This window comes from Xenopus laevis, chromosome 2L (assembly GCF_017654675.1).
Source record: "Xenopus laevis strain J_2021 chromosome 2L, Xenopus_laevis_v10.1, whole genome shotgun sequence".
Classification (NCBI taxonomy): domain Eukaryota; kingdom Metazoa; phylum Chordata; class Amphibia; order Anura; family Pipidae; genus Xenopus; species Xenopus laevis.
In genome coordinates this window covers 189,206,759-189,230,948 of record NC_054373.1, presented here as the reverse complement: position 1 = coordinate 189,230,948, position 24,190 = coordinate 189,206,759, and the positions used below count along the sequence as shown (strand labels likewise).

Below are 24,190 nucleotides of genomic sequence, written 5' to 3'. Positions count from 1 at the left end.
AAATGATTTCCTTTTTCTGTGTAATAATAAAACAGTCGCTTGTACTTGATCCCAACTAAGATATAATTAATCCTTATTGGAAGCAAAACCAGCCTATTGGGTTTATTTCATGTTTATATGATTTTCTAGTAGATTTAAGGCATGAAGATCCAAATTACAGAAAGATCCGTTATCCGGAAAACCCCAGGTCCTGAGCATTCTGGATAACAGGTCCCATACCTGTATATATCTCTGTATCCTGCTACTAAAATGGCATTTATTTGGCTGATGGATTCCGGGAAAAAATCCTCAGTTTATTCCTTAACATGGATATGTACACGGCCCCTAGTTGTCTACACCACTGATATATGTTTAAGTGCTAATAAATTGGACTTATTGATCCGACAATGTAAAGTAATAAGCAGGGAACACTTGCTCATGTCTATCAAGTGAAAATTAATCTTTTTGGCAAATAACCACTCATTATGTATATTTTTGGGATTTGGGACCCAGGTCACACACATATATTGTATTTATATACTGACTTATGTACCCCTGTAGTATAATATAAGGATATTAGAAGTCACTGAGGGGTTGTTCTGTGACCATATAAAGGCACAAGGCTGCAGGCTGAGTTATACAGGGAACTCTGAGTATCACTCATGTATTATAAGGGATAATGTACCCCCTACTGTAAATGATAAGGATATTAGAAGTCACTGAGGGGTTGTTCTGTGACCATATAAAGGCACAAGGCTGCAGGCTGAGTTATACAGGGAACTCTGAGTATCACTCATGTATTATAAGGGATAATGTACCCCCTACTGTAAATGATAAGGATATTAGAAGTCACTGAGGGGTTGTTCTGTGACCATATAAAGGCACAAGGCTGCAGGCTGAGTTATACAGGGAACTCTGAGTATCACTCATGTATTATAAGGGATAATGTACCCCCTACTGTAAATGATAAGGATATTAGAAGTCACTGAGGGGTTGTTCTGTGACCATATAACGGCACAAGGCTGCAGGCTGAGTTATACAGGGAACTCTGAGTATCACTCATGTATTATAAGGGATAATGTACCCCCTACTGTAAATGATAAGGATATTAGAAGTCACTGAGGGGTTGTTCTGTGACCATATAAAGACACAAGGCTGCAGGCTGAGTTATACAGGGAACTCTGAGTATCACTCATGTATTATAAGAGATAATGTACCCCCTACTGTAAATGATAAGGATATTAGAAGTCACTGAGGGGTTGTTCTGTGACCATATAAAGGCACAAGGCTGCAGGCTGAGTTATACAGGGAACTCTGAGTATCACTCATGTATTATAAGGGATAATGTACCCCCTACTGTAAATGATAAGGATATTAGAAGTCACTGAGGGGTTGTTCTGTGACCATATAAAGGCACAAGGCTGCAGGCTGAGTTATACAGGGAGTTCTGGAGTGTCGTATCCGTATATTATAAAGTGACTCCTAATTCTAGTCTATGTAACAGGGGGTACAGGTATGGGATATAAATTGCAGCTTAGTAAAAAGCCTTATTGTTACAGATAGAAAAAAAAAGAATATAAAAGAATTATGTTATTAAGGAACATATGGAAAATTGCATTGTTTATAAATCGTAGCTTTCTGGATTATGGGATTCCTGAAAACAGGTCCCATAATGAAGTGTAGGAGCCTTTGGGCCAGATCAGATCATTAGGAAACAGACGCAGAGCTGAATGTCTGGGGCTCATTTGTCGCATTAAGTAATTTTAGACACAGAGATGGGTGGGGGGGGGGGGGGTTCTTGTTTCTGCCGCAGTTTAACCAATTTTTAATGCTCTTAATCTGTTCCAGTTGTTCCCCCATCTGAGACTCGGCCGCTCTCACTAGAACTGGGGGGGGGGGGTTATTCCTGAACTTCCAGTGGAATTTAATAAATAAAACACTGGGCTCTTTGCACCTCTGTCACCCCCCCCCCGGGCATTTAATCAGGGGCCCCACCAGTCACTTCTTTTTCTATAAACTGTGAATTAACCCCCCGGGAACCCTTTATTCATTATATAGTAAATATCTGCCCCGTGTAAACTGCTCCCGTCACCCAAACAAACTCAAGGGGCAAATCATTTGTGGCACTAAAGGGCTTCGTCAAATTAACTTTTAGGGAATCATTTATTAAAGGGATACTGTCATGGCAAAAATAATTTTTTTTTCAAAACACATCAGTTAATAGTGCTGCTCCAGCAGAATTCTGCACTGAAATCCATTTCTCAAAAGAGCAAACAGATTTTTTTTATGTTCAATTTTGAAATCTGACATGGGGCTAGACATTTTGTCAATTTCCCAGTTGCCCCTGGTCATGTGACTTGTGCTCTGATAAACTTCAGTCACTCTTTACTGCTGTACTGCAAGTTGGAGTGATATCACCCCCCCAGCAGCCTGACAACAGAACAATGGGAAGGTAACCAGATAACAGCTCCCTAACACAAGATAACAGCTGCCTGGTAGATCTAAGAACAACACTCAATAGTAAAATCCAGGTCCCACTGAGACACATTCAGTTACATTGAGAAGGAAAAACAGCAGCCTGCCAGAAAGCATTTCTCTCCTAAAGTGCAGGCACAAGTCACATGACCAGGGGCAGCTGAGAAATTGACAAAATGTCTAACCCCATGTCAGATTTCAAAATTGAATATAAAAAAATCTGTTTGCTCTTTTGAGAAATGGATTTCAGCGCAGAATTCTGCTGGAGTAGCACTATTAACTGGTTCATTTTGAAAAAAAACATGTTTTCCGATGACAGGATCTGTTTAAGGTTCCAGTTCAGAATTGGACTGGGGGCCCAGGGCCTACTGGGCCGCAGCCTCAGGGGCCTTCCACACCATCTCTCAGGCCCCCCAGCCACAAAGTCCAATGTGCCGGGAAACTACCTTTCCCCGCACTGTGCGTTGCACTAACACCGTCCTAAGGAGGAAGCGCAGGGAGAGGGACTGGGCCGCCGGGGCCCAAAAGAGCCAGGGACCACCGGGCTTTTTCCCGGTGTCCCGCCGGCCCAGTCCGACCCTGTTTGAGTTGTGTTTTCCACAAGAATTTTTGAGTTGATTTTTTTGTGAAAACTAACATTTCTGGATAAAAAAAGCTACATTTTTTCTAGGTTTATTATACCTCAACACTGGAAATAATAATTATTTGTACCTGGAATTGCAATTGTCTGTCTGTCCCTTTCTGTTCTAATAATGCAGCACAAGGCAGTTCTCCAGGTCGGCTAATCACAACTCACAACCATAAAATTCCTACCTCCTAACATTTTGGAAATAAAAAAGAGGGACAAAATGTTTTGGCCATGCCCATTTTGTGGCCACACCCCCTAATTACCATGTTAATTTTGCAGGTTATGAAAGTTTGAACGCATTTCTGTAATTTTTATGTGTTATTACAGTTTTGCTAATTAAGGTGAATTGCCCTTTAAGCTGCAAGTTACAGTTTCCCCAAGAGACCTGCTGATCTTATATTGTTACAATTGCTTATCTCGAATTGTAACAAATGTATCTAAATGCAGCTGCCACGTATTCTGGTCTCTGCCAAAAGCCAATTACGCTTTAGAAACTTTGTATCTTTTTGTGGCTGTTCAGTGGAGGAGATCAAGGAGCAAGTCGGGACATTTCAATGACAATCGGTTGAGCTGTCAAAATCGTGACTGTCCCACGAAAAACGGTCAGTTGGGAGGTATGAAAATGGCCAGATAGATACAGGTATAGGATCCATTATCAGGAAACCCATTATCCAGACAGCTCCGAATTACGGAAAGGCCGTCTCCCATAGACTCTATTATAATCGAATAAACTATAGTTTAATAAATAATTTCCTTTTTCTGTGTAATAATAAAACAGTCGCTTGTACTTGATCCCAACTAAGATATAATTAATCCTTATTGGAGGCAAAACCAGCCTATTGGGTTTATTTAATGTTTATAAAGATTTTTCTAGTAGACTTAAGGTATGAAGATCCAAATTACAGAATGATCTGTTATCCAGAAACCTCCAGGTCCTGAGCATTCTGGATAACAGATCCCATACCTGTACTTCTTTCAGTGGCAATGACATTTATAAATAACCGCTCTCCTGCTGATCAGCAACTGTCACTTCCTTCCCAGGGCTTCGATCTTACTTTAAAGAAATAGGGGGGATAAATCATGTTAATCCGTCAGATAACAAATACCCCAACCCCAATCTCATATGTACAGGAATTTATATCTGGATATATATATCTATACTGTACATGCAACTCTATGTCATTCCCTTTTTTGGACGGGTATCATTTTTATTCACCTCTAATTAGTTCTCACTGAGCAGTTTTAAAACTTCCGTGGAGCCGTTTTGTTCTTTCCTTCCATTGAGAAAGCAAATTAATTTGTCAGCTCCCACTTGTATAAATAAACACTGAGAGATGTCACATGTCCTCATTAATTGCAACTTTATTCTAAGGACACCTAACTTGGTATCCTAAATAAATGAAAATATCCTTATCATTTACAGTAGGGGGTACATTATCCCTTATAATACATGAGTGATACTCAGAGTTCCCTGTATAACTCAGCCTGCAGCCTTGTGCCTTTATATGGTCACAGAACAACCCCTCAGTGACTTCTAATATCCTTATCATTTACAGTAGGGGGTACATTATCCCTTATAATACATGAGTGATAGTCAGAGTTCCCTGTATAACTCAGCCTGCAGCCTTGTGCCTTTATATGGTCACAGAACAACCCCTCAGTGACTTCTAATATCCTTATCATTTACAGTAGGGGGTACATTATCCCTTATAATACATGAGTGATACTCAGAGTTCCCTGTATAACTCAGCCTGCAGCCTTGTGCCTTTATATGGTCACAGAACAACCCCTCAGTGACTTCTAATATCCTTATCATTTACAGTAGGGGGTACATTATCCCTTATAATACATGAGTGATACTCAGAGTTCCCTGTATAACTCAGCCTGCAGCCTTGTGCCTTTATATGGTCACAGAACAACCCCTCAGTGACTTCTAATATCCTTATCATTTACAGTAGGGGGTACATTATCCCTTATAATACATGAGTGATACTCAGAGTTCCCTGTATAACTCAGCCTGCAGCCTTGTGCCTTTATATGGTCACAGAACAACCCCTCAGTGACTTCTAATATCCTTATCATTTACAGTAGGGGGTACATTATCCCTTATAATACATGAGTGATACTCAGAGTTCCCTGTATAACTCAACCTGCAGCCTTGTGCCTTTATATGGTCACAGAACAACCCCTCAGTGACGTCTAATATCCTTATCATTTACAGTAGGGGGTACATTATCCCTTATAATACATGAGTGATACTCAGAGTTCCCTGTATAACTCAGCCTGCAGCCTTGTGCCTTTATATGGTCACAGAACAACCCCTCAGTGACTTCTAATATCCTTATCATTTACAGTAGGGGGTACATTATCCCTTATAATACATGAGTGATACTCAGAGTTCCCTGTATAACTCAGCCTGCAGCCTTGTGCCTTTATATGGTCACAGAACAACCCCTCAGTGACTTCTAATATCCTTATCATTTACAGTAGGGGGTACATTATCCCTTATAATACATGAGTGATACTCAGAGTTCCCTGTATAACTCAGCCTGCAGCCTTGTGCCTTTATATGGTCACAGAACAACCCCTCAGTGACTTCTAATATCCTTATCATTTACAGTAGGGGGTACATTATCCCTTATAATACATGAGTGATACTCAGAGTTCCCTGTATAACTCAGCCTGCAGCCTTGTGTCTTTATATGGTCACAGAACAACCCCTCAGTGACTTCTAATATCCTTATCATTTACAGTAGGGGGTACATTATTTTATATTATAAGACTCCCTTTAACTGAAGAACAATAGAAAGGGGAAGTAAAACCTATACTAATGGCTGAAAGAATACAGTAACTATAGATGAATAAGAATCTGTATCGACCCTGTGTTGTTAAACTGCCGGCTGAGGCTCAGTACTACTCTATAGTGCTGTATGAATATTACAATGCAGATATTTGTTTGTGCTGTCAATGAATTATTCTGAGGCCGGTGAGAGCTTATTATAGGCAGCAGCATGAGCTCATGTTTGCCGGATGGTGATTTTTATCTCGTCGCGCAGTTAGGGTTACGGCTGCTGATGGCAGATCTTACAGATAATATCGGGGATGTAAAATAAAACCTTTATAAATGATTCAGTCGTCATATCTCATTCTTATATAAGGCTTTGATCTGCACAGGCTACTGATAAGTAATGGCATTTGAAACAGATTCAAAGTATCACATTGCCTGTGGCTTATTAGCAGGGTCCGTACTGAGACTCTTGGGGCCACAGCACAGGGTTTTCTGGATAAGGGATCTTTCCATAATTTGGGTCTTCATACCTTAACTCTACTAGAAAATCATATAAACATTAAATAAACCCAATAGGCTGGTTTTGCCTCCAATAAGGATTAATTATATCTTAGTTGGGATCAAGTACAAGCGACTGTTTTATTATTACACAGAAAAAGGATTTTTTTTTTTAACATTTTGGATAAAATGAAGTCTATGGCAGACGGCCTTTCTGTAATTTGGAGCTTTCTGGATTATGGGTATCCGGACAACGGATTCCATACCTGTACCTTTTGTAAAGCTGATACAATATTTTTGGATTTTTGTTTATATATGTATATGATAATTACAGTTCGGCTACGGTTCAGCTTCACCCCGAATACAGAATCCATCACCGAAAATGTGACTGAGCCCAAATACAAGACTTTAGCCCACACAATACTCTATACCTGGTACTGGACTGTCTGTAATAATATGGCAGCTCCCACCCACACGCTCTGCTCAACTTCACTCAAGAAAAAGAAAATATTTTTTTGAGGGGGTTAAAATACTTTTCGATAAAATTCTCCAAACACAGAATTAAAGGCAACAGAAAGTTCAGCCAACAGTGGCCCAAGATGATCTGCCTTTAAACAATAAATGCCAAGCGCACAGGTTATAAATACGGTTATCTGCCGTAACTAATACAGACTGAGAAAGGAATCCTAAATATGACTGGGGCACTTCTATTACATTCCTGTATGTGACCCTGTCTTTTCTACAGTTTAGATATGTAACCTCTTCCTACTCAGCTGCTCTCTAACTACTCATGTTGGGAGTTGAAGTTTGAGTGTTGTAGTTCTACAAATGGCAGAAATGAGTTCCCACTTAAACAGTTCCATGTTGGGAGGCCTTAAAATTATGATATTGGGATAATAGTCTCTGGGAAGGGAGTGTGACTGTGGGATAGCAGGTATAGTAGGGAGAGATGTGTCTATAGTAACAGTGGATAATAGTCTCTGGGAAGGGAGTGTGACTGTGGGATAGCAGGTATAGTAGGGAGAGATGGTGCCTATAGTAACAGTGGATAATAGTCTCTGGGAAGGGAGTGTGACTGTGGGATAGCAGGTATAGTAGGGAGAGATGGTGCCTATAGTAACAGTGGATAATAGTCTCTGGGAAGGGAGTGTGACTGTGGGATAGCAGGTATAGTAGGGAGAGATGTGTCTATAGTAACAGTGGATAATAGTCTCTGGGAAGGGAGTGTGACTGTGGGATAGCAGGTATAGTAGGGAGAGATGTGTCTATAGTAACAGTGGATAATAGTCTCTGGGAAGGGAGTGTGACTGTGGGATAACAGGTATAGTAGGGAGAGATGGTGTCTATAGTAACAGTGGATAATAGTCTCTGGGAAGGGAGTGTGACTGTGGGATAGCAGGTATAGTAGGGGAGAGATGGTGCCTATAGTAACAGTGGATAATAGTCTCTGGGAAGGGAGTGTGACTGTGGGATAGCAGGTATAGTAGGGAGAGATGGTGTCTATAGTAACAGTGGGATAATAGTCTCTGGGAAGGGAGTGTGACTGTGGGATAGCAGGTATAGTAGGGAGAGATGGTGCCTATAGTAACAGTGGATAATAGTCTCTGGGAAGGGAGTGTGACTGTGGGATAGCAGGTATAGTAGGGAGAGATGGTGCCTATAGTAACAGTGGGATAATAGTCTCTGGGAAGGGAGTGTGACTGTGGGATAGCAGGTATAGTAGGGAGAGATGGTGCCTATAGTAACAGTGGATAATAGTCTCTGGGAAGGGAGTGTGACTGTGGGATAGCAGGTATAGTAGGGAAAGATGGTGTCTATAGTAACAGTGGGATAATAGTCTCTGGGAAGGGAGTGGTGACTGTGGGATAGCAGGTATAGTAGGGAGAGATGGTGTCTATAGTAACAGTGGATAATAGTCTCTGGGAAGGGAGTGTGACTGTGGGATAACAGGTATAGTAGGGAGAGATGGTGTCTATAGTAACAGTGGATAATAGTCTCTGGGAAGGGAGTGTGACTGTGGGATAGCAGGTATAGTAGGGAGAGATGGTGCCTATAGTAACAGTGGATAATAGTCTCTGGGAAGGGAGTGTGACTGTGGGATAGCAGGTATAGTAGGGAGAGATGGTGTCTATAGTAACAGTGGATAAATAGTCTCTGGGAAGGGAGTGTGACTGTGGGATAGCAGGTATAGTAGGGAGAGATGGTGTCTATAGTAACAGTGGATAATAGTCTCTGGGAAGGGAGTGTGACTGTGGGATAGCAGGTATAGTAGGGAGAGATGGTGCCTATAGTAACAGTGGGATAATAGTCTCTGGGAAGGGAGTGTGACTGTGGGATAGCAGGTATAGTAGGGAGAGATGGTGCCTATAGTAACAGTGGATAATAGTCTCTGGGAAGGGAGTGTGACTGTGGGATAGCAGGTATAGTAGGGAAAGATGGTGTCTATAGTAACAGTGGGATAATAGTCTCTGGGAAGGGAGTGTGACTGTGGGATAGCAGGTATAGTAGGGAGAGATGGTGTCTATAGTAACAGTGGATAATAGTCTCTGGGAAGGGAGTGTGACTGTGGGATAGCAGGTATAGTAGGGAAAGATGGTGTCTATAGTAACAGTGGGATAATAGTCTCCTGGGAAGGGAGTGTGACTGTGGGATAGCAGGTATAGTAGGGAGAGATGGTGTCTATAGTAACAGTGGATAATAGTCTCTGGGAAGGGAGTGTGACTGTGGGATAGCAGGTATAGTAGGGAGAGATGTGTCTATAGTAACAGTAGGATAATAGTCTCTGGGAAGGGAGTGTGACTGTGGGATAGCAGGTATAGTAGGGAGAGATGGTGTCTATAGTAACAGTGGATAATAGTCTCTGGGAAGGGAGTGTGACTGTGGGATAGCAGGTATAGTAGGGAGAGATGGTGCCTATAGTAACAGTGGATAATAGTCTCTGGGAAGGGAGTGTGACTGTGGGATAGCAGGTATAGTAGGGAGAGATGGTGTCCTATAGTAACAGTGGGTAATAGTCTCTGGGAAGGGAGTGTGACTGTGGGATAGCAGGTATAGTAGGGAAAGATGGTGTCTATAGTAACAGTGGGATAATAGTCTCTGGGAAGGGAGTGTGACTGTGGGATAGCAGGTATAGTAGGGAGAGATGGTGTCTATAGTAACAGTGGATAATAGTCTCTGGGAAGGGAGTGTGACTGTGGGATAGCAGGTATAGTAGGGAAAGATGGTGTCTATAGTAACAGTGGGATAATAGTCTCTGGGAAGGGAGTGTGACTGTGGGATAGCAGGTATAGTAGGGAGAGATGGTGCCTATAGTAACAGTGGATAATAGTCTCTGGGAAGGGAGTGTGACTGTGGGATAGCAGGTATAGTAGGGAGAGATGGTGTCTATAGTAACAGTGGATAATAATCTCTGGGAAGGGAGTGTGACTGTGGGATAGCAGGTATAGTAGGGAGAGATGTGTCTATAGTAACAGTAGGATAATAGTCTCTGGGAAGGGAGTGTGACTGTGGGATAGCAGGTATAGTAGGGAGAGATGGTGCCTATAGTAACAGTGGATAATAGTCTCTGGGAAGGGAGTGTGACTGTGGGATAGCAGGTATAGTAGGGAGAGATGGTGCCTATAGTAACAGTGGATAATAATCTCTGGGAAGGGAGTGTGACTGTGGGATAACAGGTATAGTAGGGAGAGATGGTGTCTATAGTAACAGTGGATAATAGTCTCTGGGAAGGGAGTGTGACTGTGGGATAGCAGGTATAGTAGGGAGAGATGGTGTCTATAGTAACAGTGGATAATAGTCTCTGGGAAGGGAGTGTGACTGTGGGATAGCAGGTATAGTAGGGAGAGATGGTGTCTATAGTAACAGTGGATAATAGTCTCTGGGAAGGGAGTGTGACTGTGGGATAGCAGGTATAGTAGGGAGAGATGGTGTCTATAGTAACAGTGGATAATAGTCTCTGGGAAGGGAGTGTGACTGTGGGATAGCAGGTATAGTAGGGAGAGATGGTGTCTATAGTAACAGTGGATAATAGTCTCTGGGAAGGGAGTGTGACTGTGGGATAGCAGGTATAGTAGGGAGAGATGGTGCCTATAGTAACAGTGGGATAATAGTCTCTGGGAAGGGAGTGTGACTGTGGGATAGCAGGTATAGTAGGGAGAGATGGTGCCTATAGTAACAGTGGATAATAGTCTCTGGGAAGGGAGTGTGACTGTGGGATAGCAGGTATAGTAGGGAGAGATGGTGTCTATAGTAACAGTGGATAATAGTCTCTGGGAAGGGAGTGTGACTGTGGGATAGCAGGTATAGTAGGGAGAGATGTGTCTATAGTAACAGTGGATAATAGTCTGTGGGAAGGGAGTCTGACTGTGGGATAGCAGGTATAGTAGGGAGAGATGGTGCCTATAGTAACAGTGGATAATAGTCTCTGGGAAGGGAGTGTGACTGTGGGATAGCAGGTATAGTAGGGAGAGATGGTGCCTATAGTAACAGTGGATACTCAGTACAAACTGGTGAGCAGCAATGTAACTACATGACCAAATTGGACAAAGATGAATGGATCCTTGTCTATAGCATTTCCATGAATATGACAATCCTAATGTGAAGAAGCCATTTCCGTTCCCATGATTTGATTGGTTACTGTACTATGAGTAGAAGGTGCCAGGGCTTCAGTAGAGAAAGATTTGGGTCTCAGTTTTTATAAACAAGAGAATAATTTTCTTTCTACTGAGCATTTTCCTAAGGAAAAGCTTCCAAGTTAATTATAAGTAGGTGCCAGCGCACAACGTCGGCTAAATATAGGAAAGAATGGCAGGGGAGAATCAACAGCTTCACTCAGGTTAAAGGGGAAATTACACCTTCATTACAAATGGGGTTTACTTCAATCTTCTATCACTTTGAAATAGTCATTAAGGCATATGTTTAATCTTGTGATAGAACCTTATTTAACTTCATATTTTAATATAGGAAAAGGCACAATTCTTTTATATTCCCTATAGATGTGCTTAACGCAAGTGCTGTGTGTTTAATTCATTTGTGTTTTATTTTTCTAAGCATCTGTGCAACGGAGTCTCTGGCTATTCTCAGTACATACCGGTATGGGATCTGTTATATGGAAACCCGTTATCCAGAAAGCTCTGAATTAAGGGAATGCTGTCTCCCATAGACTCCGTTTTATCCAAATAATTTGCATTTTTAAAAATGATTTGCTTTTTCTCTGTGATAATAAAATAGTAGTTTGTACATGGGACCTGTTATCCAGAAAGCTTGGAACCTGGGGCTTTTTGGATAACGAATATTTCTGTTATTTGGATCTTCATACCGTAAGTCTACTAGAAAATTATGTAAACAGTAAATAAACCCAATAAGGATTAATTGTATCTTAGTTGGGATCAAGTACAAGCGACTGTTTTATTATTACACAGAAAAAGGAAATTATTTTGAAAAATCTGGATTATTTGCATAAAATGGAGTCTATGTGAGACGGCCTTTCCTTAATTCAGAGCTTTCTGGATAACAGATCCTATACCTGTATTTGATTCTAAATAAGATATAATTAATCCTTATTGAAAGCAAAACTGCCTATTGGGTTATTTTCATGTTTACATGATTTTCTAGTAGACTAAGGGGCAGATTTGTCAAGAGTCGAATTGAAAATTTGAATGCAAAATTTCGGGTCGATTACTTTCATCCGAGTTGAAAAAATTCTATTTTTTTTAAAATAAATTTAGATTGGTCGAATTTAGGATTTATCGGAGTTTAGAGGAGTTTTTTAAAACTCACATGTCGAAATACGACCTTTGATAAATGTATGAAGATCCAAATTACGCAAAGATCCCTTATCCGGAAAACTCCAGGCCCCAAGCATTCTGGATAACAGGTTCCATACATTATACATTATTATGCTTCCAGTTACTTAGAAAGGATCAATCAATTCAAATCCCTAAAACCCAGATTTAATTCTAAAGGCAACAAAATCTCCTCAACAACAAATTGGCCAGAGATCCGCAACTCAAATGGGAATTGTTGGCTGATTTACGACAGTGGTTGAGAAGGAATTTAGGAAAGTTTGGGTGCAACACCGGCATCTGAAATCAGCCGTGAATATCTGGTATTTGTCACCATGGAAATCAGAGTGCACTAAATCTGACTGCAATTCCCAGGGCAAGGAATTTTCTGCAATTTTTGCAGATTCAGAAATATCTTGAATCAACAAAAATTTGTTAGAATTTATGATCTTCTTTGGGACATGTTTAATTAACCACGGGGGGGGGGGTCCAACTTGCAACTCCCAGAACCCCTAACATTCTCCTTATGTTACATCCTCCTTATATTTATTCTAATGGACAAAAAAGTCGCCATAAGAAAAAACGGCCATTGATTTTAATGCATTAGTACAAAAAAGTCGCCATAAGAAAAAACTCCTGTTGACTTTAATGTATTAGGGTAAAAAAGTCGCCATAAGAAAAAATGGCCATTGACTTTAATGCATTAGAACAAAAAAGTCGCCACAATAAAAAACACCCATTGACTTTAATGCATTAGGAAAAAAAAGTCACAATAAGAAAAACACCAATTGACTTTAATGTATTAGGATAAAAAAGTTGCCATAAGAAAAAACTCCCATTGACTTTAATGCATTTGGATGAAAAAGTGGCCATAAGAAAAAACACCCATTGACTTTAATGTATTCGGACAAAAAAGTCACGATAAGAAAAAATGCCCATTGACTTTAATGTATTCGGAGAGAGAAAAATTGTCGCACATAAAAAAAAAATTGACACCTGTTGACTCCAATACGTTTCGCCGTTTTGCACATTTTTCAGCGAAACAGGGCTGAAAACTGAGATTTTTACCCTATAGATACTACTACTATACTACTACTATACTACTACTACTACTACTACTACTACTATAATACTACTATACTACTACTATACTTCTACTATACTACTACTATAATACTACTATACTACTACTATACTACGACTATACTACTACTATACTACTTCTATACTACTACTATTATGTTATAATACATTTTCCCGCAGGAGAATTCTGTCACCTATTGAGTTTTCCCATAAACAGGCAATACAAGAAAATCTCTCATGGAAAACATTTTGAATCAAGATTTTGCAAATTGGGGTACAATGTCCCGAGATGGCGAGCCTTTAGTAAATACGACATTCGCACGTGTTCCGTGCGACACATGGGTTCATTCTCAATGCACAAGGCAACTTAATCCATTGTAAGAGGGTTGAAGAGCCGGGGGTATAAAGCAAGAGAGAGAGACTTATTGCGGTTCCTGCTTAAACCTGTGGATTATGTAAATTCCGGCCCAATACTGTAAATCAGGAGCCCTCGCTAAGGTCGACTCTCTTTTCCTTTTGTTTCACACTGGAGATGGCGGCACCTGACTAGGTCAGTGAGGGTCACATTTAACCTGCACTTTCCATTATTGACCTGCCAAATTCATGCTGCACCCAAAGACCAGACTCTGTGTCTCCGAGTGGGACGTATTTATCACCAACCGGCCCCTATTTACACAAATAGCTGCACCCCTGGGGGAATGAGAGAGCCTGAGACCTTGGGTATCAATAAAGAGTATGGACAGGAGGGCCGCCACTGACTGATGCTGCTGCTGAACAGGCACATTGAGTCTTTAAATCACATTGACCTTTAAGGATATATCAATTTACTGCCATTGATCAGCGGCCAATAAATCCCATGGAATGTACAGCCGGCGGCACACAATCCCCACTGACGGAACAACACAAATCTATTGTAAAACAATACAAATATATAAATACACAATCCAGTTCTACTCTTAATCAACTGCCTCCTTCTACATTCTTTCTAGAGTCAGAACCAGCAGTGGCAGACAGATACCTTCAATTGCAATGACAGTAAACACTGAGGCACCCAGGCCCAGTGCACCATGTTGTTGCTGAACTTGTGACTTATTCAGTCATACCTCCCAACTGTCCCGTTTTTAGAGGGACAGTCCCTCTTTTGACAGCTCAACCCGTTTGTACTGGAAAGTCCCGTTTTCTCTGCACTGAACAGCCAGAAAAAGAAACAATGTTTCTAACTTAATTGAGAGCCCAGAACAGCCGCAGCAGCAGATATGATACCTTTGTAACAATTTCTAGATAAGCAAATAAGTCATTGTAACAATATAAGATAACAGGTCCCTTGGGAGAAGTTAAACTCACAGCTTAAAGGACAAATTACCTTCATTAGCAAAACTGTAATAACACAGAAATATGTTCAGACTTTCATAACCTGCCAAATTATGTAAAATGAACATGGTAATTAGGGGGTGTGGCCACAAAAAATTTGCGTGGTCAAAAAAATTTGCAGCACTACACGCGACAACTTTATTGTCCCTCTTTTTATTTCCAAAATGTTGGGAGGTGTGTTACACTATCAGTTCCCACTGCGAGGCCTGAATGGAGATGCGGTGATTATTCCTATAGTGCCGCAAGCAAATTAAATGTTCTCCGGGCTTTTTAATGTTAATTACTGTGTTTAAAGGGATACTGTCATGGGAAAAAATGTTTTTGTTTTCAAAACACATCAGTTAATAGTGCTGCTCCAGCAGAATTCTGCACTGAAATCCATGTTTCATAAGAACAAACAGATTTTTTTACATTTAATTTTGAAATCTGACATGGGGCTAGACATATTGTCAGTTTCCCAGCTGCCCCCATTCATGTGACTTGTGTTCTGATAAACTTCAGTCACTCTTTACTGCTGTACTGCAAGTTGGACTGATATCACCCCCTCCCTTCCCCCCCCAGCAGCCAAACAAACGAACAATGGGAAGGTAACCAGATAGCAGCTCCCTAACACAAGATAACAGCTGCCTGGTAGATCTAAGAACAACACTCAATAGTAAAATCCAGGTCCCACTGAGACACATTCAGTTACATTGAGTAGGAGAAACAACAGCCTGCCAGAAAGCAGTTCCATCCTAAAGTGCTGGCTCTTTCTGAAATCACATGACCAGGCAAAATGAGCTGAGATGCACCTACACACCAATATTACAACTAAATACACTTGCTGCTTCAGGAATGACATTTTATATTGTACAGTGAATTATTTGCAGTGTCATTTAGAAATAAATCTATATTATAAAAATAATGTCAGAATCTCTTGTCAGTGTTTGTACTTCATTGAGCAGATAGAGCTCATCATGATCACATGGTTTATGGCAATCCCCCCTCATATACCTGTTATTTCATAGTCACTGGCAACTAAAGGTGCTGCTGCTGTGATTGTACCAAGTAGTGTATAGGGGGGGGACAGACCACCTGTCTGCAGACAAAGGGGGCTCATTTGGGGCAGAGCTACACCCTACTCCCCCCACTCATGTTCTACAGTGACTGCCCCCTGCATTTAAATGAAGTGGAGTTGGTTGAGGCTCTGCTCTGGGTCTTCATGGGGCAAATAGGGCTTTTGCCACTGCTCAGAGCAGCATCAGACTGGGGCAAACCAAGGTTGACTTCTCAAGGGTCCGCACACCCATCCCTGGGCCCCCAACCACCTCTCCTCTGCCCCTGACCCCAACCCCAGCTGCAACCCCCCTCCCACGTGTACCTCATTCTTTTCCTGGCTGTACCCAGGGTTTCCAGCTAGGGAGGGGGTCTGGGTTGGTGGTGGCCACCCAAATCAAACTGATTGGCCACTTTGTTTAACCGGTGTCCCAGCAGCCCCCCCTGACCCTGGCTTGGAGGGGTACTGTATTAAAAGTTGCAACGTATTCCCTAATAACCTCAATCAGCCAATCAGCAAGCTGTAGAGTGAAAGCAAAACAAACGGATTGGTTGCTATGGGTTACTAGACCCGGCACAATTGTTACAACTTTTAATCGCATACTAGGGAGAGCTGAACAAGATAATGTACTATAAAGTGACAATTAAGGCCACAACAGAGCGAAGATTTTGTACAATATGAAGCCTGGGAGGTCACCGAGTAACAAGGGAAGTTTGTGGCTGAACATGTCGCTTTAACAAGCAAAACCGCGAGCGCTCGGAGCTTTAATAAAAAGCGAAATAGAGAACAAATGACGCGACGAATGAATGGCCGAATGGACGGGGGTCCCTTTTTTATGGTGTTTGCTCCAAGTTCACTTAATAAAAACAAAAGCAACTTGGCAAACGAGGTGAAATAAACGAGAACATTTGCTGGACTGTTAAAGAAAACAAATGTGGACTCGGCTCGTCTATAAGAGGAGGGGCTGGAATTAGCATTATTTATACAGGGAAAGGAAGATTATTTGTTATATCCTGAGACTGACACTGAAAAGTTCACCTTAGAAGCTCAGGGATAAACTCTGTAACCCTTTGTGGAACACAGGCTTCTAATTCTGTCACCTCCCACTGCTCAGATGCACCACTGCCTCCAGGGAGGAAGGGGTTAAAAGGTTGCATGCCATTGGCACCCAGTGAATGGGCCGAGTGAATGGGCTTTCAATGCACACGAATTCTTCCCGGCACAAGTGAATCCCACTGGCTGCTCCTATACAATCCCTGCTGGGTCTGATTTGCATGAGTTCAGCTTTCTCTGGGCACAGTCAGGGGAGGTAGTCACCGGCCCACATTAGTGTTGTTTAGCCCACAACAAGCAGGGATGTGTAGAACTCTCTCTCACTCTCTTATAAAGGATAATTATAGACTCTATGGTCTACCTTTGTCTGTACTGTGTGAAATACATTCCTCTTTAAAGCCTGTGTAATTTGATTTTAACTATTTGCTTACCAGTGCAGAAAATCTCCCTCTGGGAAGGGAGTGTGACTGTGGGATAGCAGGTATAGTAGGGAGAGATGTGCCTATAGTAACAGTGGATAATAGTCTCTGGGAAGGGAGTGTGACTGTGGGATAGCAGGTATAGTAGGGAGAGATGGTGTCTATAGTAACAGTGGATAATAGTCTCTGGGAAGGGAGTGTGACTGTGGGATAGCAGGTATAGTAGGGAGAGATGGTGTCTATAGTAACAGTGGATAATAGTCTCTGGGAAGGGAGTGTGACTGTGGGATAGCAGCTATAGTAGGGAGAGATGGTGCCTATAGTAACAGTGGATAATAGTCTCTGGGAAGGGAGTGTGGCTGTGGGATAGCAGGTATAGTAGGGAGAGATGGTGTCTATAGTAACAGTGGGATAATAGTCTCTGGGAAGGGAGTGTGACTGTGGGATAGCAGGTATAGTAGGGAGAGATGGTGTCTATAGTAACAGTGGGATAATAATCTCTGGGAAGGGAGTGTGACTGTGGGATAGCAGGTATAGTAGGGAGAGATGGTGTCTATAGTAACAGTGGGATAATAGTCTCTGGGAAGGGAGTGTGACTGTGGGATAGCAGGTATAGTAGGGAGAGATGGTGTCTATAGTAACAGTGGATAATAGTCTCTGGGAAGGGAGTGTGACTGTGGGATAGCAGGTATAGTAGAGAGAGATGGTGCCTATAGTAACAGTGGATAATAGTCTCTGGGAAGGGAGTGTGACTGTGGGATAGCAGGTATAGTAGGGAGAGATGTGTCTATAGTAACAGTGGATAATAGTCTCTGGGAAGGGAGTGTGACTGTGGGATAGCAGGTATAGTAGGGAGAGATGGTGCCTATAGTAACAGTGGATAATAGTCTCTGGGAAGGGAGTGTGACTGTGGGATAGCAGGTATAGTAGGGAGAGATGTGTCTATAGTAACAGTGGATAATAGTCTCTGGGAAGGGAGTGTGACTGTGGGATAGCAGGTATAGTAGGGAGAGATGGTGCCTATAGTAACAGTGGATAATAGTCTCTGGGAAGGGAGTGTGACTGTGGGATAGCAGGTATAGTAGGGAGAGATGGTGCCTATAGTAACAGTGGATAATAGTCTCTGGGAAGGGAGTGTGACTGTGGGATAACAGGTATAGTAGGGAGAGATGGTGTCTATAGTAACAGTGGGATAATAGTCTCTGGGAAGGGAGTGTGACTGTGGGATAGCAGGTATAGTAGGGAGAGATGGTGTCTATAGTAACAGTGGATAATAGTCTCTGGGAAGGGAGTGTGACTGTGGGATAGCAGGTATAGTAGGGAGAGATGGTGCCTATAGTAACAGTGGATAATAGTCTCTGGGAAGGGAGTGTGACTGTGGGATAGCAGGTATAGTAGGGAGAGATGGTGACTATAGTAACAGTGGATAATAGTCTCTGGGAAGGGAGTGTGACTGTGGGATAGCAGGTATAGTAGGGAGAGATGTGTCTATAGTAACAGTGGATAATAGTCTCTGGGAAGGGAGTGTGACTGTGGGATAGCAGGTATAGTAGGGAGAGATGTGTCTATAGTAACAGTGGATAATAGTCTCTGGGAAGGGAGTGTGACTGTGGGATAGCAGGTATAGTAGGGAGAGATGGTGCCTATAGTAACAGTGGATAATAGTCTCTGGGAAGGGAGTGTGACTGTGGGATAGCAGGTATAGTAGGGAGAGATGGTGCCTATAGTAACAGTGGATAATAGTCTCTGGGAAGGGAGTGTGACTGTGGGATAGCAGGTATAGTAGGGAGAGATGGTGTCTATAGTAACAGTGGATAATAGTCTCTGGGAAGGGAGTGTGACTGTGGGATAACAGGTATAGTAGGGAGAGATGGTGCCTATAGTAACAGTGGATAATAGTCTCTGGGAAGGGAGTGTGACTGTGGGATAGCAGGTATAGTAGGGAGAGATGTGTCTATAGTAACAGTGGATAATAGTCTCTGGGAAGGGAGTGTGACTGTGGGATAGCAGGTATAGTAGGGAGAGATGGTGCCTATAGTAACAGTGGATAATAGTCTCTGGGAAGGGAGTGTGGAAACATGACAATTATTATTATTATTATCAATAGGTACTTAAATAATGCTAAAAAAAGAGCTTATTATCTAAAAGTATTGCTCAATATCATTGTAACTCAATCGGCAGCCCTTTAGTTTATGTTGAGAAGTACTTGGGAGGTGTCACACTGTTAAACACCCAAATGACCAAAGTCACCAACCTTTTAGTTTACTTGCCCTTTACATTAGACAAGTTCACATCAATAATGAGGCTGCACCAATTCAATTCACACTCAGGCCCTGCCACCTCCACAGACAGTTCTGTACAAAGGTGAAACCCTTTCCCTGACATCTTTCATGATCTGAACCCCCCCCCAAAAAAATATATTTTAAAAACCCTTCAGTTAAATCAGATTTAATAGAAATAAGAGCTCAGCCCCCCGACCCCTCAACCCAAGAGGAAGACAAACATCTCACTCTGCAGAAATATCAGCCGACGCTTGAAATGTTAATAATTTCCTATTTAAGATCCTTTAGCATTTACAGGCTCATTCTAATCTCCAATTAGTCTCTCCTCGGGCCTCACTCATATGAACCTGCGCCGACACAGACGTATAAATAACCGGTGACATTTCAGCGCTTCAACCTCCCAAACTTTGCCGACTTCACGGTGACGTTTTATTATCCTTTTAATTTCATTTCCCTTTGGAGCGAGGGAGGGAAACCAACAATAGAACCAGAATTTGATTCATAAAGTCCCCCAAAAATGATGAACACTGAATAATGTGCCTTTGTGTGTAATAAACAAGGACCACCCTGCAACTCCCTGCATCTGGCAGGGGATCATGGGAGTTGCAGGCCAACTAGAGAAACAGGGCTACAAAGGGGAAGCTTTATCTATATATATATATATATAGCTTTAAATAGAGATAGACAAACATAGGCAGAGTGTGAGACATAGACAGACATATAGAAATATAGAAAAACATACATATACATATAAATATATAAACAAAACATTGAGATGCATATATTCATATACATTAAACATTAAAATGTGATATATGAACAATGGGTAGTCATAATATTGTGCAGAGATACAGTTAAAATTTAGTGTCTTTTTAAGAAGTCCTTAGGCATGTCAATATACTCTCAAAACATTATATATATATATATATATATATATATATATATATATATATACATATATATATATATACACACAATGTCTTCCCACCACTATATATGCATTAGCATTTACTGTATAAATACAGCTACAGTTATGGCTCAGCATGAGTTGTAGTTCAACCACAGCCAATCAGATACCTTTATATAAGCACAATGCAACAGTTAGCAGATTTGAAATGCATGAGACACCCCAAGTCTAGACCAGTCAGGGTATAAACATGGGACACCCCAAGTCTACACCAGTCAGAGGATATATATGAGACACCCCAAGTCTAGACCAGTCAGGGTATAAACATGGGACACCCCAAGTCTACACCAGTCAGAGGATATATATGAGACACCCCAAGTCTACACCAGTCAGGTTACAAGAATGAGACACCCCAAGTCTAGACCAGTCAGGGTATAAACATCAGACACCCCAAGTCTACACCAGTCAGGGGATATATATGAGACACCCCAAGTCAACATCAGTCAGAGGATATATATGAGACACCCCAAGTCTACACCAGTCAGGGTATAAACATGAGACACCCCAAGTCTACATCAGTCAGGGCATATATATGAGACACACCACGTCTACATCAACCGCAGATCTACATCAATCAGGGTATAAACATCAGACACCCCAAGTCTACACCAATCAGGGTATAAACATCAGACACCCCAAGTCTACACCAGTCAGAGGATATATATGAGACACCCCAAGTCTACACCAATCAGGGTATAAACATCAGACACCCCAAGTCTACACCAGTCAGAGGATATATATGAGACACCCCAAGTTTACACCAGTCACGGTATAAACATGGGACACCCCAAGTCTACATCAGTCAGAGGATATATATGAGACACCCCAAGTCTACACCAGTCAGGGTATAAACATGGGACACCCCAAGTCTACACCAGTCAGGGGGATACACATAGAACACATAGGTAACAGAGAATCAACAAACAACATTAGGGAGACAAACGTTTCAGTGGTAGCCAATGGCAGCTCCGACTAGGGTTGCCACCTGGCTGGTATTTTATCGGCATGGCCAGTAAAAATGATGTTTGATGCCAATGTTATTAATATGAAAAAACTTTAAGAACATCGAAGGACGGTATTTTTTTGCAGAAAAGGTGACAACCCAAGGTCCGACCCATCAAGCAGATTTGTAGACACAGCGGCACGTTGGGAAGTTTCATGTAACGGCGAGTCGGGAGCAAATGGAATAAAGAGACAAACTGCACATTGTACAACACACGGGCAATTGGGCATCAGAGCAAAGCAGAGGGGCAAGTGATACCTGTATGGATTTATTAGGATATAAAGTGCAAGCTCTTGAGACTAAGCTGTGTAGAAAACATGCATTGTGTTAGCCGGTTACAGGTATCACTTACCCTGCGCTACTTCTCTGCGAGACGTGATGCACCCGGGGCCCCAGCCCTACACAACAATCAATGTGTGACTGTAGCAAAGCGAAGAGGAAGAGGAAGAAGAAGAAGAAGAAGAAGAAGAAGAAGAAGAAGAAGAAGAAGAAGAAGAAGAGACTCACCGTTGGCAGGGACAGCCAGGTTTGCAGAATCACTTTTAACTAAGAAGGAATTAGGGACAAAGTCTCCTTCAGAGTCTGAATCGTTCGCTTCTTCTGCTGCTGCTGCTGCTGCTGGGGGGGCCACAGAGCTGACTAGTAGCCTCCTCTGGCAACCATTGGCTCCGGGGCTAGGGGGAGGGGAAGGGGTTTGCTCAATTGGACTTGATGAAGCAGATGAACAATGTAAGGGAGGACCTGTGAAGCACAAACATACACACAAATCAGACTGACACTGAGAGCACACGGACATGGGACCACACATCTGAGCCACAGGGGGGACACTTATACTGTATATATCTATCTATATACTGCTCACTTATACTTATATACTGTACATATATACACTGCTCATTTATACTGTATATATCTATCTATATAATGCTCACATATATATATTATATATATATATATATATATATTGCTCATTTATAATGTATATCTATCTATATATATATATATATATATATATATATATATATAGATATAGATATATATATATATATATATATATATATACACTGCTCACTTATACTGTATATATCTATCTATCTATATAATGCTCACATATATATATTGCTCATTTATAATGTATATCTATCTATCTATATATATATATATATATATATATATATATATATATATATATATATACACTGCTCACTTATACTGTATATATATATATATATATATATATATATATATATATATATATATCTATCTATACTGATCACTTATATATCTATCTATATACATATATACTGCTCACTTGTACTATATATATATATATATATATATATATATATATATCTATATATGGTGCTGTCACCTGCCCAGCACACTGCTACCCTCTCCTGCATTAACCTCTTATATGCTGCCTGCAGGGAGGCATGTCTGTAGGGCAGAGAAGAGGTTAAGAATACAGAAGAGAGGAGGCAACACTGGACTAGTGGTCTCTGCTACGGTTCAACTGTATCTCCCGCAGCCAGTGGCAGGCAAGGAGTGTTGCTGGACTACACCTCCCAACATCCCCTGCCAGCCAGTGGCTGAATTCTAGAATTCATCTCTCCAGATTGCACAATGACATGTTGGAGAGGTGAGGGTGCTGGAGTTTGTAGTTCAGCTGGCTGCTAAATGAGCAGACTCTTGTCTTGCTGAGCATTCTGGGAACTGTAGTTCAGTATCAGCAAGGCAAGAGTGTAGAATGTCACAAAAATCTGGATGGCAACCTTTGGCTAATGACGTGTTGCTTAACATTCCCTGCAGCAGAGATTGATGGGATTTGTAGTTCAATTACAGGTAAAAGTAATGACAAGTAAAACCAGTGGCGCCCCCTGTGGCAGAGAGAGGAAACAGACAGAGACAAGGAGCCGGTACAGTTCAGTTATTGCTACAAATGATCATGTTACACACAGTCATGTACTGAGTCACAACATTGAATTGTAACACACACGGGATGATCAGCTCAAGCACTTGAAAAAGGCACAGGGCCCCCGAGGGACACGATAAAAGGACATATTGGACTGATCCCTTCCTTCTATTTAATGCACAGAATTTGACCGGTCATTATAGCTCAACTACAAGTCCCTGGATGCGATTACAGCTAAAGGCTTCTCACACTTGCAGGTGCATCGAGGCATTCTGGGACTTGTAGTTGTAGCTGCAGGCTGTGAAGGAATCCTGGGACTTGTAGTTTTAGCTGCAGGCTGTGAAGGAATTCTGGGACTTGTAGTTTTAGCTGCAGGCTGTGAAGGAATTCTAGGACTTTTGAAATAAAGACACATCATTACTCTAGTCTAGGGGTCCCCAACCTTTAGAACCCGTGAGCAACATTCAGAAGTAAAAGGAGTTGGTGAACAACTCTAGCATGAAAAATGTTCCTGGGTGCCAAATAAGGGCTGTGATTGGCCATTTGGTGGCCCTTATGTGGATTGTCAATCTACATTGAGGCTTGATTTGGCAGTTCACCTGGTTTTTATACAACCAAAACTTGCCTCTAAGCCTGGAATACAAAAATAATCACCTGCTTTGAGGCCACTGGGAGCAACATCCAAGGGGTTGGGGAGCAACATGTTACTCACGAGCTACTGGTTGGGGACCCCTGCTCTAGTCCAATGCAAACTTAGCCAAAAAGGAAGCTCTACTACAGGCACAGGGATCCCAACAAAAAGAGACATTATTATTATTATATGAAAGAAGGCTGCAGTGATTTCAAAGTAGCCACGCACACAGTATTTCCTTTGAGGTTGGCTGATTAGACTGGGTTTCCCTTTATTCCAAAT

At 41.6% G+C, this 24,190-nt stretch overlaps 1 protein-coding gene across 5 annotated transcripts in view; it reads right to left on the bottom strand.

The window, feature by feature from the left end:
• The window catches only part of LOC108708803 (teneurin-4), an 878,105-nt gene that overhangs the window by 212,706 nt on the left and 641,209 nt on the right, over positions 1-24,190 (bottom strand). For 4 of the 5 annotated variants that reach the window (XM_041582864.1, XM_041582866.1, XM_041582867.1 and 1 more), the window contains one exon: positions 21,873-22,106. The exons of the other annotated variant lie outside the window; for it this stretch is intronic. In XM_041582864.1, coding sequence (XP_041438798.1) covers positions 21,873-22,106 — 234 coding nt within the window. The remainder of the gene's footprint in view (positions 1-21,872; positions 22,107-24,190) is intronic. 5 annotated transcript variants of the gene reach the window in all.